At 41.8% G+C, this 15,551-nt stretch overlaps 1 protein-coding gene across 1 annotated transcript in view; it reads left to right on the top strand.

Moving 5' to 3' along the window:
- Positions 1-11,456, top strand: part of LOC310952179 (protein NDRG3-like) — a 44,755-nt gene extending 33,299 nt beyond the window's left edge. The window contains exons 9-16 of the mRNA XM_083920688.1: positions 75-131; positions 293-396; positions 1,320-1,385; positions 1,636-1,687; positions 1,816-1,863; positions 3,139-3,174; positions 3,895-3,946; positions 8,422-11,456. Coding sequence (XP_083776814.1) covers positions 75-131; positions 293-396; positions 1,320-1,385; positions 1,636-1,687; positions 1,816-1,863; positions 3,139-3,174; positions 3,895-3,946; positions 8,422-8,591 — 585 coding nt within the window. The 3' untranslated portion in view covers positions 8,592-11,456. The remainder of the gene's footprint in view (positions 1-74; positions 132-292; positions 397-1,319; positions 1,386-1,635; positions 1,688-1,815; positions 1,864-3,138; positions 3,175-3,894; positions 3,947-8,421) is intronic.
- Positions 11,457-15,551: the final 4,095 nt, after the last annotated feature.

Genomic DNA, 15,551 nt, shown 5'->3' with positions numbered 1-15,551 from the left:
TATTTTTTTCTGTGATTGATTAATCAAAAACGTTGACAGCCTTAATTCAAATGAGATTTTTTTGTTTCCTGCAGCTGAGCGGCTGGACGAGCAACCTGGTGGACACAATCATGGGACACCACTTCAGCCCTGTGAGGACAAACTGTCTCTACAAGAACCAAAAAACTGTATCACTTAGTGACCCTCCACTGAACTGTTAACTGTGTGTGTGTGTGTGTGTGTGTGTGTGTGTGTGTGTGTGTGTGTGTGTGTGTGTGTGCGTGTGTGCGTGCATGCGTGCGTGCGTGCGCAGGATGAGTTAACAGATAATATGGAGATCATCCAGACATACAGACTCCACGTCTCTCAGGATATCCCGCAGGACAACTTGGCCATGTTCTACAACAGCTACGACAGGTAGGAAACACTCATGTTAGTGTTGAGTAAGAACCATGAACACAGAACCATGGTGGCTGTTATTAGGTATGAGTTAGGACAGGAAACAAAATATAACAGCTCAGGGTTCAACATTAACCACATTAATACAAAAAGTGACTCTGTGGCCCCTAGTGATGCATGGATTGCTGATCTGTCCTCAGGCATTTACATTGTGTAAATGTGGCAGAGCTGCACTTTCATTGGTTATTTCAGAAGCTCAATGTTTAGTCTTGCACACTTTACACGTAGCACTCATCTTCTACAACAACTTCCGGCTCATTTTTGAGATATCCACAATGCACCACGCTGACGTTTTAAAGTGTGATTCCGGCGCAAAATTGTGGTCTTGTTCGGCACTTACATACATCAAACGTGGCTAACAGCGATTAGCTCGGGGAAGGCATTAAAACGTCTTGTTTAACCACTAATACTGCTGAAAATAACACCAAACCTCTGCAGCAGCATGAGAAGAGTCCTTACACAGAAAACAAAGTTATAAAAGACGTTTGAATGCCTTCACTGTACTGCCCGAGCTAATCACTGTTAGTGACAACCGGCTGTTAGCGACTCCTGGATTTCTCCGTAAATAGTTGTTACACAAAAAGAAACTGTCTCCATGGCCTATTTGATGTATGTAAGTGCTGAAAAAGACCATGGGATGATTATGCACCCGAATACGCTGAGATAGTGCCATCGGAGCTGATTGTGGCTTCTCTAGACAATAATCAACAAGCTATTCCTTTGTGCCTTTTAGTTTAACATTCTACGAACACAGCGATATGTTGGCCAATGAAGTACGGGTTTCAAAAGAGGGATTATATGTGCTGTATTTTAATAGAGAACCTGAGTTTGCAATTTAATTTGTGTGTGTGTTTGTGTGTGTGTGTGTGTGTGTGTGTTAGTCGTACTGAGTTGCAGATAGAGCGGCCTGTTCCTGGTCTGAATGAAAACACAGTCACCACACTCAGGTATCTTTCAGGTTTCATTTTTTTATTGAACGATTACACATTTCCACCAACACATCCTGTTTATAGCTTATCCCTCTCTGTGTGTGTGTGTGTGTGTGTGTGTGTGTGTGTGTGTGTGTGTGTGTGTGTGTGTGTGTGTGTGTGTGTGTGTGTGTGTGTGTGTGTGTGTGTGTGTGTGTGTGTGTGTGTGTGTGTGTGTGTGTGTGTGTGTGTGTGTGTGTGTGTGTGTGTGTGTGTGTGTGTGTCTCAGGTGTCCCACTCTGCTGGTGGTTGGAGACACGTCGCCTGCTGTTGATGTTGTGGTGAGTGTCTGCCTTGTTTCTATGAGAACAGCCAGTTTGTGACATCACATTGTTGTAAATACAGTGTGTGTGTGTGTGCGTGTGTGCGTGCATGCATGGGTGTGTATGTGTGCTGCTCTTCCCTGCAGGTGGAATGTAACTCCAGACTGAACCCCACCAAGACCACCCTGCTTAAGGTACCTGTCTGTATCTCCTCACCTGTCTATGGTGACGGTACTGTTTATTATTCGGCTGTTAAGTCGTGACGTAACGGCCTTGCAAAATATGATTTCCGGGTCCAAGCAGGTCGAAGCCCTGTATTTCTTCCACAACGCAGTGCCGTGTTCCCCCTTGTTTGAACAGATCTGAGTTTTTAAAAAAGCAACGTAATTGTCATTTTACCTCTTTCTTATGGATGAAAAAGGTGTTTAACTGTCGGAAGAGGTGATCGTAATTGTTCACGTTAGGCCGTTGTTGTCTGTTTTGTTTCAACGGAGCGTTTGGATCTGGAAGTCTTATTTTGAAAGGGCGTCACGTCAGACTTAACAGTCGGATTAGATGTTGGCCACTGGCTTTACATCATTAGCCTTTCCCTGGTTGTTAGTCTTTCCCTGGCCGTTAGCCTCGTATGTTAAATACTTCCATCAGCACTTTTGCTTTGTTCATCTTCTACTTAAAGTGTTGTAAAGGTCCTCCGGCAGCAGCAGCTGTCTTTAGTCAGCTCAGTGTTGTTAACGTGATGAACCAGCGTTCATGTGCTCAGAGAGACGAGCTGGAGCTGCTGGGGGATGTTACGGGTCAACTGGAGGAGGCTGCACCGTTGACGGCAAAAGTATCAATACCTTCTTTTTTTTTTAAAGATTATTTTTTGGCAGTTTTCAAGCCTTTATTACTTAGGACAGACAGGAAAAGGGGTGAGAGAGAGAGGGGAAGACATGCAGCAAAGGGCCGCAGGTCAGAGTCAAACCCGCAGCCGCTACTTGAGGACCTTCAGCCTCTTTACATGGGGCGACTGCTCTAACCACTGTTCCACCGACCGCCCCTAATCCAGTACTTATTTTTAGTATTGATTATTTACGAGTTTATTTTGACAACCCTAATCCTGATATATATCGTTATCTAAATATTCAATCCATGTACAGTAGGTCTGGACCACAATTCCCCCATGAGCAAACCGCAAGTCATAACACATAACGTGAGACGGACCAGGTTCTGTGGTCTTGATTAAGTTGGGGCAGGTAGAAACCCAGAGAATGCATGTCCAGCTCGAGTTGACAAGTTGTCCTTCAGAAGGACAGGAACCCTCAGGGTTGGGATGGCACTACATGACAATCAGAACCTCTTAGATTTTATATGAAACGGCCCCCTGTAAATGGAGAAAGTCAGTGTATCTGGGAGTGATATTAAGTTAAGCATGTGTAGAATGTTGTGTTTGAATCAGCCTTAAACTGTTGTGGTGTTCTCTGCTCTAGATGGCCGACTGTGGAGGACTTCCTCAGGTGGTGCAGGTAAGTCTCAGCCTCTTCATTTGGTTTCTCATGTAAACTCATGTCATGAATGTCCAGAGAATCAGACCCTGACACTGTCTGAAGTTTCTCTGTCACACATGCAGCACACAACAGCAGATTATCCTTATAAACACTTTCTCACTTACTGGAAATAGTCCGTTTGGTTGAGGCGAGAGGTGGCGCCGGGGTAGAGCGTGCAGGAGGACAGCTGCACATAAACAACAAACACAGTGACAGGACCAACAATACAATGATGAACACAATAACACAATAGAGCTGATATCATTAATGAGGTAGGCTGGTTGCATGTACTTTTTTTTTTAAGATTATTTGTTTGGCAGTTTTTCAAGCCTTTGAGAGAGAGAGAGAGAGAGAGAGAGAGAGAGAGAGAGAGAGACGGAGTGAGAGGGTCGAGAGGGCAATAAATAAATAAGGAGAGGGACCGGAATTGAGAACAAAGCAGTGAATCGGAAAAATAAAACGGTATTTGCAGCTGTAGCAGGTATCTCACTGTCTCTGTCCTCATTTATATTTTAGAATTAGAACAGAAGTAGCCTACAGAGATAGATCAAACGTCATCAACGTGTCCACAAACGATGTAGTTGGTACAACTTATTCTGTCAGTCAGACGTTGTGTTCGTCACATGGCTTTTTAAAAATAAAGAATGATGACTTTGATACATCTTCAGTCTAACTGCAGTGTTTGTTTTTCTTCATCAGCCTGGAAAACTAGCAGAGGCCTTCAAGTATTTTGTCCAGGGGATGGGCTACAGTGAGTATCTTCTTTATATGAAACTACACCATCATACACTTCTGTAGCTGTTAGACGCACACATTTGTTTTGACCACTTTAAAATATAGCTCCTTTTTTTATTAAAGAGGCCCTATTAGTTTTCTGGGTCGTATTTGTATTTTTAGGGTCAACTACAATAGGTTTAAATGCTTTGATCTTTAAAAAACCCATTATATTTAGGCAATGGGATCATAAGAGACAAGAGACAGACGCACTGTGATCCGATCACTCAAACCACGTGATGAGGTTTTCTGGGACACATTTGACCACTTCACTTTTGTATTTTAAACTACTTTGGTTATCTGACCGGTGTATATTACTGTTTTAGTCTTAAGGCCCATTTTCACCCTACGGTAAATACAGATACGAGCGCTGTGGTCCTGTCTGGGTCGTTTTGTCCGTCAGTGGGTCTGTCATCAGAGAGCTTACGAATCCGGAGCGCTCCTGACGAAACTGAGCAATACCAACGGAAATCAGGGCGGCAGTTTTGAAGAAGTCCAACCATTTTGAAAAATGGCACAAAATTTGGAGGAGAAACTCCTCGAGTTGGTGAGGGGTTACATCCAGCTCTCTCATCGGCAAAACCAAAGAAAAGAACTCGCATTAAGGTGTCTGCTCTCATTGAGTGGTCTCCCAATCCACCGTCGCCTTTTTTTGCAGATTTTGGATGACACATAGCAAAATCATCTCTTCTACAGACGCCACGTTTGCGATTATTGATGCCGGTAATTTGCATCGGGGCACTGCCCTCTAGAGAATGTGTTGCGTAACATCCATAACAACGCTAAAATCAGAGGGAGGTATGAAGGGTAGCACCAGAGACAACGTTTGGTACGGACGGAAGAATACGTCCAGATCCGGAAGTAGGAATCCTTTAGGCTTCTGTACTTAAAGCAACTGTGTGCGTGTGTGTGTGTGTGTGTGTGTGTGTGTGTGTGTGTGTGCGTGTGCGTGTGTCTACAGCCATGCTTCACTAACTGTAAGTAGCAGTTTGCAGTGTTGTACACAGCAGTGTGTGATTTCCTAAACACATAAATACATGCTGTGTGTGTGTGTGTGTGTGTGTGTGTGTGTGTGTGTGTGTGTGTGTGTGTGTGTGTGTGTGTGTGTGTGTGTGTGTGTGTGTGTGTGTGTGTGTGTGTGTGTGTGTGTGTGTGTGTGTGTGTGTGTGTGTGTGTGTGTGTGTGTGTGTGTGTGTGTGTGTGTGTGTGCGTGCGCGTGCGTGTCGGCATGCGTGCGTGCGTGTGTTGCTTCGTATTACAACAGTTATCTCTCAACCTGCCCTCCTTCTCTCTACTCTGGTTCTTCCTCTCTCTTTGTCTCTGTTTCCTCCAGTCCCTCATGTTTTATCAAATCGCCTGAGCAGCCAATCAGGTATCAGGATTTCAATTCAACCAGAATTTACCACTCCCCACCCCAACCTCGCCAGTCTCCATTTCCATCTTTTTTTCCTTGCTCTGTGTGAGTGTGTGTGTGTGTGTCTGTCTGTCTGTCTGTCTGTCTGTCTGTGTTTCCCCTTTGCAGGGACTAGCAGGCTGCGCTGCATGCTAATACACTCCACACACTAACGCTCTGTTCAAACTGAAGACAGTCAGATCTGATGTTTTGAATATGTCTTCAAAATCACAGCCCATAATAACTTGATTTCATATCTGGTTTTGTTACCTTTCCCACGATGGGAACGTAGCATCGTCAAACCTGGAGCCCTTTGGGGCCGGATTACAGAAACAACTTTAAGATCGTAAACTTGTTATCCGTCAGGTTGTAGAGTTGTTGTTTCTTGTGCCTCTTTGGCAGTAAGATGTAACTGCAGGTGAGTCTGTTCTTTCAGAGCCTCCATCTTGTCACGTTCATGGTCACTATGTGTGTTCACTTTTTTTTTGTGCTCTTTTTTAAACTTTGTTGAAACACATTCACCTCTCTACCTCCGGTCCGTCCCTTATTACACTTCTGTCCTTACTACAAGATTTCAGTGAACGCAGCATAACCAGCAGTGAGGAGGTCCAGCAGCAGACCAACCACTGTCAGCAGTGTCAATAACATGGTGGTGTGTTTCCATTTAGAGAGGGAATGTCTCCACAGACACACAGATGTGAATACTCAGCAAAGAGACAACAAGTGTTTTCATTAGTGGGTCACATGATCAACCACCATTGTTTGAACTCACTCTGGGATAGAGTGAACTCAGCACACTATGAAATAGATGAACATCTTAGAGATTATATCTTAAAAGTTACTTAAAACGTAAAACTTAGGATTTTTCTCCATCGGTATAACAGAAGCAAATCCTATCTAACTTAAGAATCCTATCTTATCGTACTTCATCCTGTCTTAATTTAAGTAAATACTTAATCCAACATCAGTTATCAACTTTTAATATATTATTACTATACTAGTATGTCTGTTACCTAGCAACGACGCTGCATTTCTCATCTCATCTCTCAACAACTCTGTAACTGTTTTTTTTCTCATTAAAATATACAAAACAAGGACAGACACTGTACTTGATTAGTGGACAGATGAGTGAGAGGTAAATATGACAACATCTGCAGAGAAATCAAAGATTTAGCCTCCGTCGTATCCATGCTGTTAAAAAGTGTGAACGGACAAAAGGGACACAAAGAGGAAAGCAGCGCTTTTGGTTGTGTGAAAGTGATAAGAGAGCCAACGCTGCTTATCCTGCAGTTAGGAGAGCATATTTATGATTGTGGGAAGTTAGGATGTTTGTGTAACACACTTCTCCTGTCTTAGGTTAGAAAGGAACATTTATTTAGGAACTATTCATTTGTTAAAGCCTTTTCAAACTAGGTCCTAACGGTCACCAAACGGTTAAGAAGTTTCTGTAATACGGCCACTTGTTCCACGTTCTGTCTTGTGTTTCCACTGTTTTACAAACCAGAACGTTTGGGCACAGGTCAGTGATGTGAGAGGGAAACGCCGATCAGTTCAGATTTGACGCCTCAGATTTACATTTTTGCAGTGTTCTGTTGTTTTGGTCCCGTTCATCTTAAGGTCAGACTCTACAGGTGAATACGGGAAAACTTTGAACTCACCCTGAAACTTCCCCAGTTGATTACTCTCATTAAAATGATTATTTTTTTAAGTTACAAGTTTTCTTAAATGTTCTTTTTCTTTCTACTAGTCTGACAAAAACAAACCAAGTAGCAGTGAAGTGCCGCCAACAATGACATTTTTCTGCGGCTGGGAGGCGTGTTCATATTCAACATGTCACAGGAGTCACAGGACTTTGTTACTGATTGGCTGTTGGTATCATCCAGCCGCACTTCAAGTGTAATTAAGTGCAAAATCATCCCATGGTCTTTTTTCGGCATCAAATAGGCCATCGAGTTTTTTTGGTCTAACAACTATTAACAGAGAAATCCGGGAGAGTCGCTAACAGCAAACCTCTGCAGCAGCATGAGAAGAGTCCCTACACAGAAAACAAAGCACTAACAACATAGTTAGTGAACCCAGAGTTTATTCAAATCAAATCAAATCAAACTTTATTTATAGAGCACATTTTCCCCGGGTTCTCCGGTTTCCTCCCACAATCCAAAGACATGCACGTGTAAGGTTAATTTATTACTCTAAAAATGCCCTTAGGTGTGAATGGTTGTCTCTGTTCGTCTCTATGTGCCCTGCGATAGACTGGCGTCCTGTCCAGCGTGGACCCCGCCTCACGCCCAATGTCAGCTGGGATCGGCTCCAGCCCCCCCGCGACCCTGACCCCGACATAAGCGGTTGAAGATGAATGAATGAATGTTTTAAAGACTTACCTACTGGCCCTTGTACCAGCTCCTCTCATAGTAAAGTCCATTCAAGTGGATTACCAAAGTCAATCCCAAAGGAAGGAGCCCTTTGGTGCTTTGTTTTGTGTGTAGGGACTCTTCTCATGCTGCTGCTGACGTTTGAATGCCTTCACCATGCTGCCCAGAGCTAATCACTGTTAGCCATGTCCGGTGGTTAGCGACTCTACCGGATTTCTCCGTTAATAGTTGATAAATGAAAAAAACTGTCTCAATGGTTTATGTGATCTATTTAACTGCTGAAAAAGACCATGGGATGATTATGTGCTGGAATCACACTAAGTTAAACCCCAGCTTTCCATTGTCACTACATGGCTGCTCGCCACCAGCCGCACGTCGCCGCTGCTGTGTGTTTTCAGGGTTATAGAAGTAAAATCACCTCAAATGTTTTGCCTGTAGGGTCTGACCTCAACAAGACGGGACTCCCACTGAACAGAAAATGTGAAATGTGTGTATCTTCAGTGTGAATGAAGCCTCAGACTCACCGCCATCAGATTTGAATCCAGCTGCTGAGACACAGCGTGGATGATTCAAATCAGCACGTACGCTGGTTGGACGGCAAATGACCTGCTGTCATACAACCACGCACACGTGAACCAGCTCCACTCCAATGTTTCTAATACGTCCGTGTTTCTGTCCCCTCCTCAGTGCCCACGGCTGGAATGACCCGGCTGGTTCGCTCCAGGACTCACTCGGCCTCCAGCGTCGGCTCCACGGATGGCGTCCGGAGCCGCAGTGCCACCAACACGCTGCCAGATGGTGCCAACTCCACTAGCCCCGGACTCACAGCAGAACGCACCATGGAAATGACTGCGTAGGACTTTTTCCTGCTCTGTTGTTCTCTCTCTACTCTCCTTCTTTTCCTCTTCAGATGCTGCGTGCAGCTGTCTCCTCAGTGTAGGACGTCGTAGTTGTTAACGTTCTTCCAAAAGACGTCACAGTTAACATCATATAAAGTAGAGAAACGTACCTAAATATCTTTGGATTCCACCGCCGTCGGCCATGTTGGATGCTGATGCGGTTTAGCTGGTTCATATTTACATACAGTTGTGTTGCATTTCTCTTCCTTTGATCCTGATCTTCTTTTTATTATTAATCTTATTATAATCATATATTATTTTGTTAGGACTGTTGTTTATGGTGGTGTTGGTTACTATGAAACTCTTTTCCTGCCCGTTAAATTACACAAAGTGAAAGGGAATATTTCACCAAAACATGAAGCTGTATAATATTTTTTTAATATCAATTACACTGCTCCTGCCCTGGAATATCTGACAAAAGTTATGTTATTTATGAGTGAACAGGAATTCGAAATGGAGCAAAACAACCTCAAAAAACACACAGAACAACCTGACAGGGAAATCAATCAGACAGGAAGTGCTGTTTCTGAGTGAGAAACTCTGCTGTTGTTCTTTCTGACATTCTCTGGAATAATTTCTGGCATGCCGCATTTAGTCGGGACAGAAACCTCTGGTAAAGAATGATCTAACCCCACGTCCACACATTAAACTGTTCCTGTCTGAATAGGGCTTTAGTCATGAAAAACTTTCTCAAAATCATATCAAGTTATTATGTCAAAAGTAATGACTTAGTATTTCAAAATAATGAGTGAGAATATTTTGAGTCTCATTAAGTTGCAATATGACGTCATTGAGAAACTAAAGTCCTATTCAGACAGGACTAGTTTACTGTGTGGACGTGGGGTTAGGTCAATTTTTACCAGAGGTTTCAGTCCCATCTAAATGCGGCATGTCAGTAATTATTCCAGAGAATGTCAGAACAAATGATGTTGATATTTACCTTGTGTAAATGGCCCTCAAAAGAAATCCCTCAGGTCAAACTAATCCCGTCCACATCAGGCTTAAGTCATTATTTGAGGCAGTAACTTGTTATTTTGAGATTTTTTACAGGATGGTATTTTATCCCTTAACTGTCAGATATGGGATTTCATATTAGAGGATACCTAATTGATTTAAAAATCAATAATAATAATTTCCAGGTGAGTTGTGGCTTGATCTTCCGTCCTTCGATGGGCGCCCAGAAAGCGACCCTTCCGCGGGTGTGTGTCCTGCTCCTGTAGCTGATAATGATCGCAGCCATTTGTTCGTTGGTCCTCAGCATGCTCATCGTGGAGTCTCGGCATGCGGTCTGTACAGTGGTATCAGTCTAGTGAGTAACTGAGAGCTTGTTCAGCCTCCCAGAAGAAAAACAGCTCCACTTAAATCATCTCTTCCACGTTGTTGTTGTTGTGGACGCAGAACTCTGTCAGCAGGGTTTCCCCTTGAATTATTGATTATTATAGAGGCTGATGATGCTCTGACAGGAAGCACTTCCTTGGCTTCTGTGACTTTGATTTGATAAACTGTCCCTGTGTGTGTCAGAGACGAGGAAACTAAACGTTTCCATGGTAACGGTCTAAAGTTGTGCTCCGTGGCGTGATGCTGCCCCCGGCTAGAGGACTAAAGGGCAGAGCAGGAACTGAATCCTGCCATTAGTTCGCAGCCTTTATGTCAACTTATTAAGATTTCTGCAGCATTAAAACGATTCCGGATAAGGAGGATGGAAGCTGACAAAATTCTAAATAAATAAGGGATTCAAATACATTTATATGCCATAGGATATACCAAAATGATATTAATGTAGGCATTATTTGATTAAATGTGACAAATGTATGTGTCTGTTTTATTTCGCATCATTATTTACCTTTTTATTAATTCCCCTATTTATTTATTTTTAATTAAAAAAAAATATTTGAGCATTTTTATTTTGGAATATAAAAATAAAAAGGAAATTACATAGGAAAGTAAATAAATTAGGGGCAACTGATGCAAGGTATAAAAATAAAGAAGCAAATTAAAATAGCATTATTATTTTTAAAAATCATTTTCATTAGCTTCTAATTTTCTTTAGCTTTTGTATTAATGACCTTATTTAATCACGGTCCTATTTAATTTCTCATTTATTTTAAAAATACATAAAGAATGAATGCAAAAATTCTGAAAAAGTGATGAAGATAAATAAATATGCCATGAAATCAACTAAATTCATATTAAAAATGAATTCAGTCAATCAATTAATAAAAGTGTTACAAATTGATATTTCTATTTTAGGTTGCGTCTTTATTTATATACCTTTGGAATATTAAATATTAATTTAACTATTTAATTTCCCTTTTATTATTATTATTATTTTAAATATACTGTGTTAAAAAATGACATTAGACAAAAAAAATGAATAGGGGAAATAATACAGAGGTCAATAAAGATTAAAATTAAATATTGGCACAATTTATCAATGAATGCCTTCATTTATTTATAATATTATTGTGGTATGTTGAATTTGTGATTTATTTGAGTTGTGAGTTATTTATTATTATTATTTATTTACCAACTCATTTGTTTATTGTTCACTTTGGCTGCTTCTGTCCTCCATATCCTAAAAGCCTTTGAGTAAAACATGAAATGGTACCTGAACTAAGAGGACCGACCCACAAACTACTTGTGGTTCCCACACAGTCAGATATTTAGTTCTTTTGTTCTCTATAACCAGTCTATACGAACTGGGATCCTGCCACCTGTGAATGTTCCCAATCTTTATTACAGCTGTTACTTTGGAGACTTGTACTGAAGCATTGGTAGCTGTTCTGGTACTCTGACGTTTGTTGACTTTAAATGTAAAAACAGTTTGTAATGAAATAAAGCTTGTTATTCAAAAGGCTGGTCCCACTCACACACATTCAGATCATTTATTCACTGATAAAAATAAATACCTTAACTTATGGAGATAATGGGAACAGGGAAATGAGCTCCAGAGATCAAAAGTGTTTTTGGAGCAGCTGCAAATGTGTTTATTCATGCTGGGAATTTGGTTTATTGTGATTGACTCATTCTAACATGGTCTATTCAATTCAATTCAATTTTATTTTTAGTGCCAAATCATAACAAAAGTTATCTCAGGTCACTTTACAAACTAGGTAAAGACCACACTCTATGATAAACATAGACCCAACAATTCCTCTGTAGAGTACGGTGGCAACGAAAACCTTCCCTATAACAGACAGGAACGTCAGACAGACCCAGCTCTGTGGAGGACGGACATCTGTCTGCACCGGTTGGGGAGGAAGAAAAGGAGAGACAAAGACAGAGACAGACACACTTCCAGTAACTATAATAATATCTATAGTAATGTGAATATGACTTATATGTTATGGCAGTTAATACAGCAGAAAAGTAAAAACAAGCACAGCTAAGGTTATAGATTATAATAGTAGCAGGAAGCATCATGCAGGACCACGGCAGCAGGCACCACCACGATCAGCAGAGACCTGCGAGATGACAAAGCACAAACAACTCCGGGGAAGAAGCTGAATTAGTAACATGCATTGATAAGACATGAATGATACAGACAGAGAGGAGAGAAGCTCAGAGGGTCTGGAAAAGTATTATCCCCCGGCAGACTAGGCCTATAGCAGCATAATTAAGCAGAACAAACTCAGCTTAAAAATAACAACATAGCTGAGGGCTCGTAAGCCCTAGCTGTAAGCTTTATCAAAAAGGAAAGTTTTAAGTTTGGACGTGAGCTGGAGCTACGATCAAATCTCACGTCTGGTCTTAGATCATGTACGCACATTTCAGCCTGTGTATTTGCGGTGCAGCGCAGCAAAATCTGTCTGAAAATAATTAACAAACCTCAGCTGTCATTAAGCATAAGCAGTCACATATTAAGAACAGATCAAAACGTATTCTTAAAACGAATAAAAAAATATAAAAATTGTGGTTGGAGCAATTGATTGTACTCATGTGCTTCTGAAGGCACCATCCATGAATGATTACGCATTCATCAATCGCCAAACCTACCACTCGATAAATGTACAGGTGATTTGTGATGCCAAGCTATCGCTATTAAACGTGGTGGCCAGGTGGCTGGGTGGGGGGGGGGGGCGATTCTTTTAAATATCGAAACAGCTCGGCTCCAGCCCCCCGTGACCCCGACATTGAATTAATGAATGAATGTGTTGGCGCGTGGCTGCAGGAATGCGCACTGCAGAGCCAAATTCATCTCCTTGGTTCGTGGCTACCCTCGATAAATTGCATTAAATCAAACAAGGTATCAGATGATTAACATCTTGGTATGATTCTTCTAGGTGACAAAGGTATTCTCTTACTGAATACCTAATGACCCACCGGTAGCGCCAGTGTTGTGCCGTATTCAGCACCCCGGCCGTGAAATGCACCCCCTCGCATTATAGGTGATATTCTGGATCAGAAGGCTGTTGTTTCCACCTATAGGAGTAGTTTATATACAGGAAACCCACAACGGTCAGAACATTGGTTACTTACAGTCTTTAAACTATTTTAAAGAGTTTAAATCACAAACTTGGATAATAGCGAACACAAAACAACACCTTTTTTATATTCTGTGGAAATAAACTGCAGCCATAATTATAAAATGAATTAAATGGATCTTTTGAATATCAGCTATAATGCGAGGGGGTGCATTTCACGGCAGGGGTGCTGAATACGGCACAACACCTGTCCAACAGTGCGCACAGGCGCACTCGGGTCACAGTGGAGCGCTGCTTCGGGTTGACTGCCTCCGTTATTCTTTTCCATACAGTGTTTTTATGGGCCCCTTTTATTCCACTCTTAAGACTGACAAAAAGCACATCTTTATTTTGCTCCATCTCGGATGTCAGGATGCCAATCTGTCTGTCGGAAAAGTTTCTTTTTTAACCAGCGTTCTTCCTCTCCGTGTTTGACCTCAGTGGGCGAGGCCTTCGAACCAGGAATATTTAAGGGCGTAACATGTTAATAACGATCGAATTCAGCCGCCGCATTTATCAAGGCCCGCTCATTCATACGCTGAGATTGGTCAGTTACGAATGTTTCATAAATCACACGTGGGTCCTGTCCTACGACCAATTATGCGCTCTGATCTGCACCCGTTTCCACGCAAGTTTGATAAATGAGGCCCAGTGTCTGTATTCCGAATAACACTTGGGAGTTGGTTCCACAGGAGAGGAGCGTGGTAGTGAAGGCTCTGCCTCCCATTCTACTTTTGGAGAAATTCTATTGTAGATTTTACAGGTAGCCAGTGCAAAGCAGCTAATACAGGAGAAATATGTTCTCTTCGGTTTGTTTTAGTTAGTACACAAGCTGCAGCATTTTGGACCAACTGGAGACTCTTAACAGACTTATTGGAGCAGCCTGATAATAAGGAGTTGCAGTAGTCCAGCCTAGAAGTAACAAATGCATAGACTAGTTTTTCTGCATCTTTCTGAGACACAGTGGGCCTCATTTATCAATCTTGCGTGAAAATGGGTGCAGATCAGAGCGCAGAATTGGTCGTAGGACAGGACCCACGTGTGATTTATGAAACATCCGTATCTGACCAATCTCAGCGTACGAATGAGCGGGCCTTGATAAATGCGGCGGCTGAATTTGATCGTGATTAACATGTTACGCCCTTAAATATTCCTGGTTCGGAGGCCTCGCCCACTGAGGTCAAACATGGAGAGGAAGAACGCAGGTTAGAAAAGAAACTTTTCCGACACAGAGATTGGCATCCTGACATCTGAGATGGAGCAAAATAAAGATGAGCTTTTTGTTAGTCTTCAGAGTGGAATAAAAGGGGCCCATAAAAACGCTGTATGGAAAAGAATAACGGAGGCAGTCAACCCGAAGCAGCGCTCCACTGTGACCCGTGTGCACCTGTCACACTGTTGTGCCGTATTCAGCACCCCTACCGTGAAATACACCCCCTCGCATTATAGGTGATATTCAAAAGATCCATTTAATTCATTTTATAATTATGGCTGCAGTTTATTTCCTCAGAACATACAAAAAGGTGATGTTTTGTGTTCGCTATTATCCAAGTTTGTGTTTTTAAACTCTTTAAAATAGTTTAAAGACTGTAAGTAACCAATGTTCTGACCGTTGTGGGTCAGCTGTATATAAACTACTCCTATAGGTGGAAACAACAGCCTTCTGACCCAGAATATCACCTATAATGACTTTGGCTCTGCAGTGCGTCTTGCTGCAGCCGCGCGCCAACACATCCATTCATTAATTCATTGTCGGGGTCGCGGGGGACTGGAGCCGAGCTGTTTTGATATATAAAAGAATCGTGTGCCCCCCTGACTCATTTTAACATGGAGGTCTATGGTGACTCATTCATTTCAACATGGAGGTCTATGGGATTTAGCTAATTTTAACATGGAGCTCTACGGGGATTGACTCTTTTTAACATGGAGCTCTATGGGGATTGACTCTTTTTAACATGGAGATCAATTGGGATTGACCCTTGGAGAATGCTTCAAGTGGCCGTTGGAGGAACTGCAGTTCAGCCCCGAGGTTGTCTCTTTAATAACATACAGTGACAAACCTAATTTTTAGTATGTTATTGCTATTACTGATGACTAAATACCCAACATAAGATAGCTTTAGCTTCATTTAGCATCAGGACAGTCGCTTTTTTTGTCATATGTCAAATTCAACACATTTCTACTGGGAAAATATTGAAAAATAATTTGTCATCTGTCAAATGCTATTAATGTTGCTTAGTTTTTGTATTTCTTTCGTTAGAAGATCCAAAAGCAGCACAAAAGTCGGAACGGCTCTGAACCGGAGCAAGATGGCACGACAGACGCAACATCTCTGTTTATATCTGAAATTAATCAAAATAATAATGTGGCAGGTTCAGGTGTGACATTTGTCAGTCCTCTACACCTATGAAGACAGTTCAAACAGTAAACCAACGAAAAACAAAGACTGTCAACA

This window comes from Echiichthys vipera (assembly GCF_963691815.1).
Source record: "Echiichthys vipera genome assembly, chromosome: 9".
In the NCBI taxonomy this organism is placed as follows: Eukaryota; Metazoa; Chordata; class Actinopteri; order Perciformes; family Trachinidae; genus Echiichthys; species Echiichthys vipera.
The sequence above is the reverse complement of the archived record's forward strand: the minus strand, read 5'-3'. Positions and strand labels throughout refer to the sequence as shown.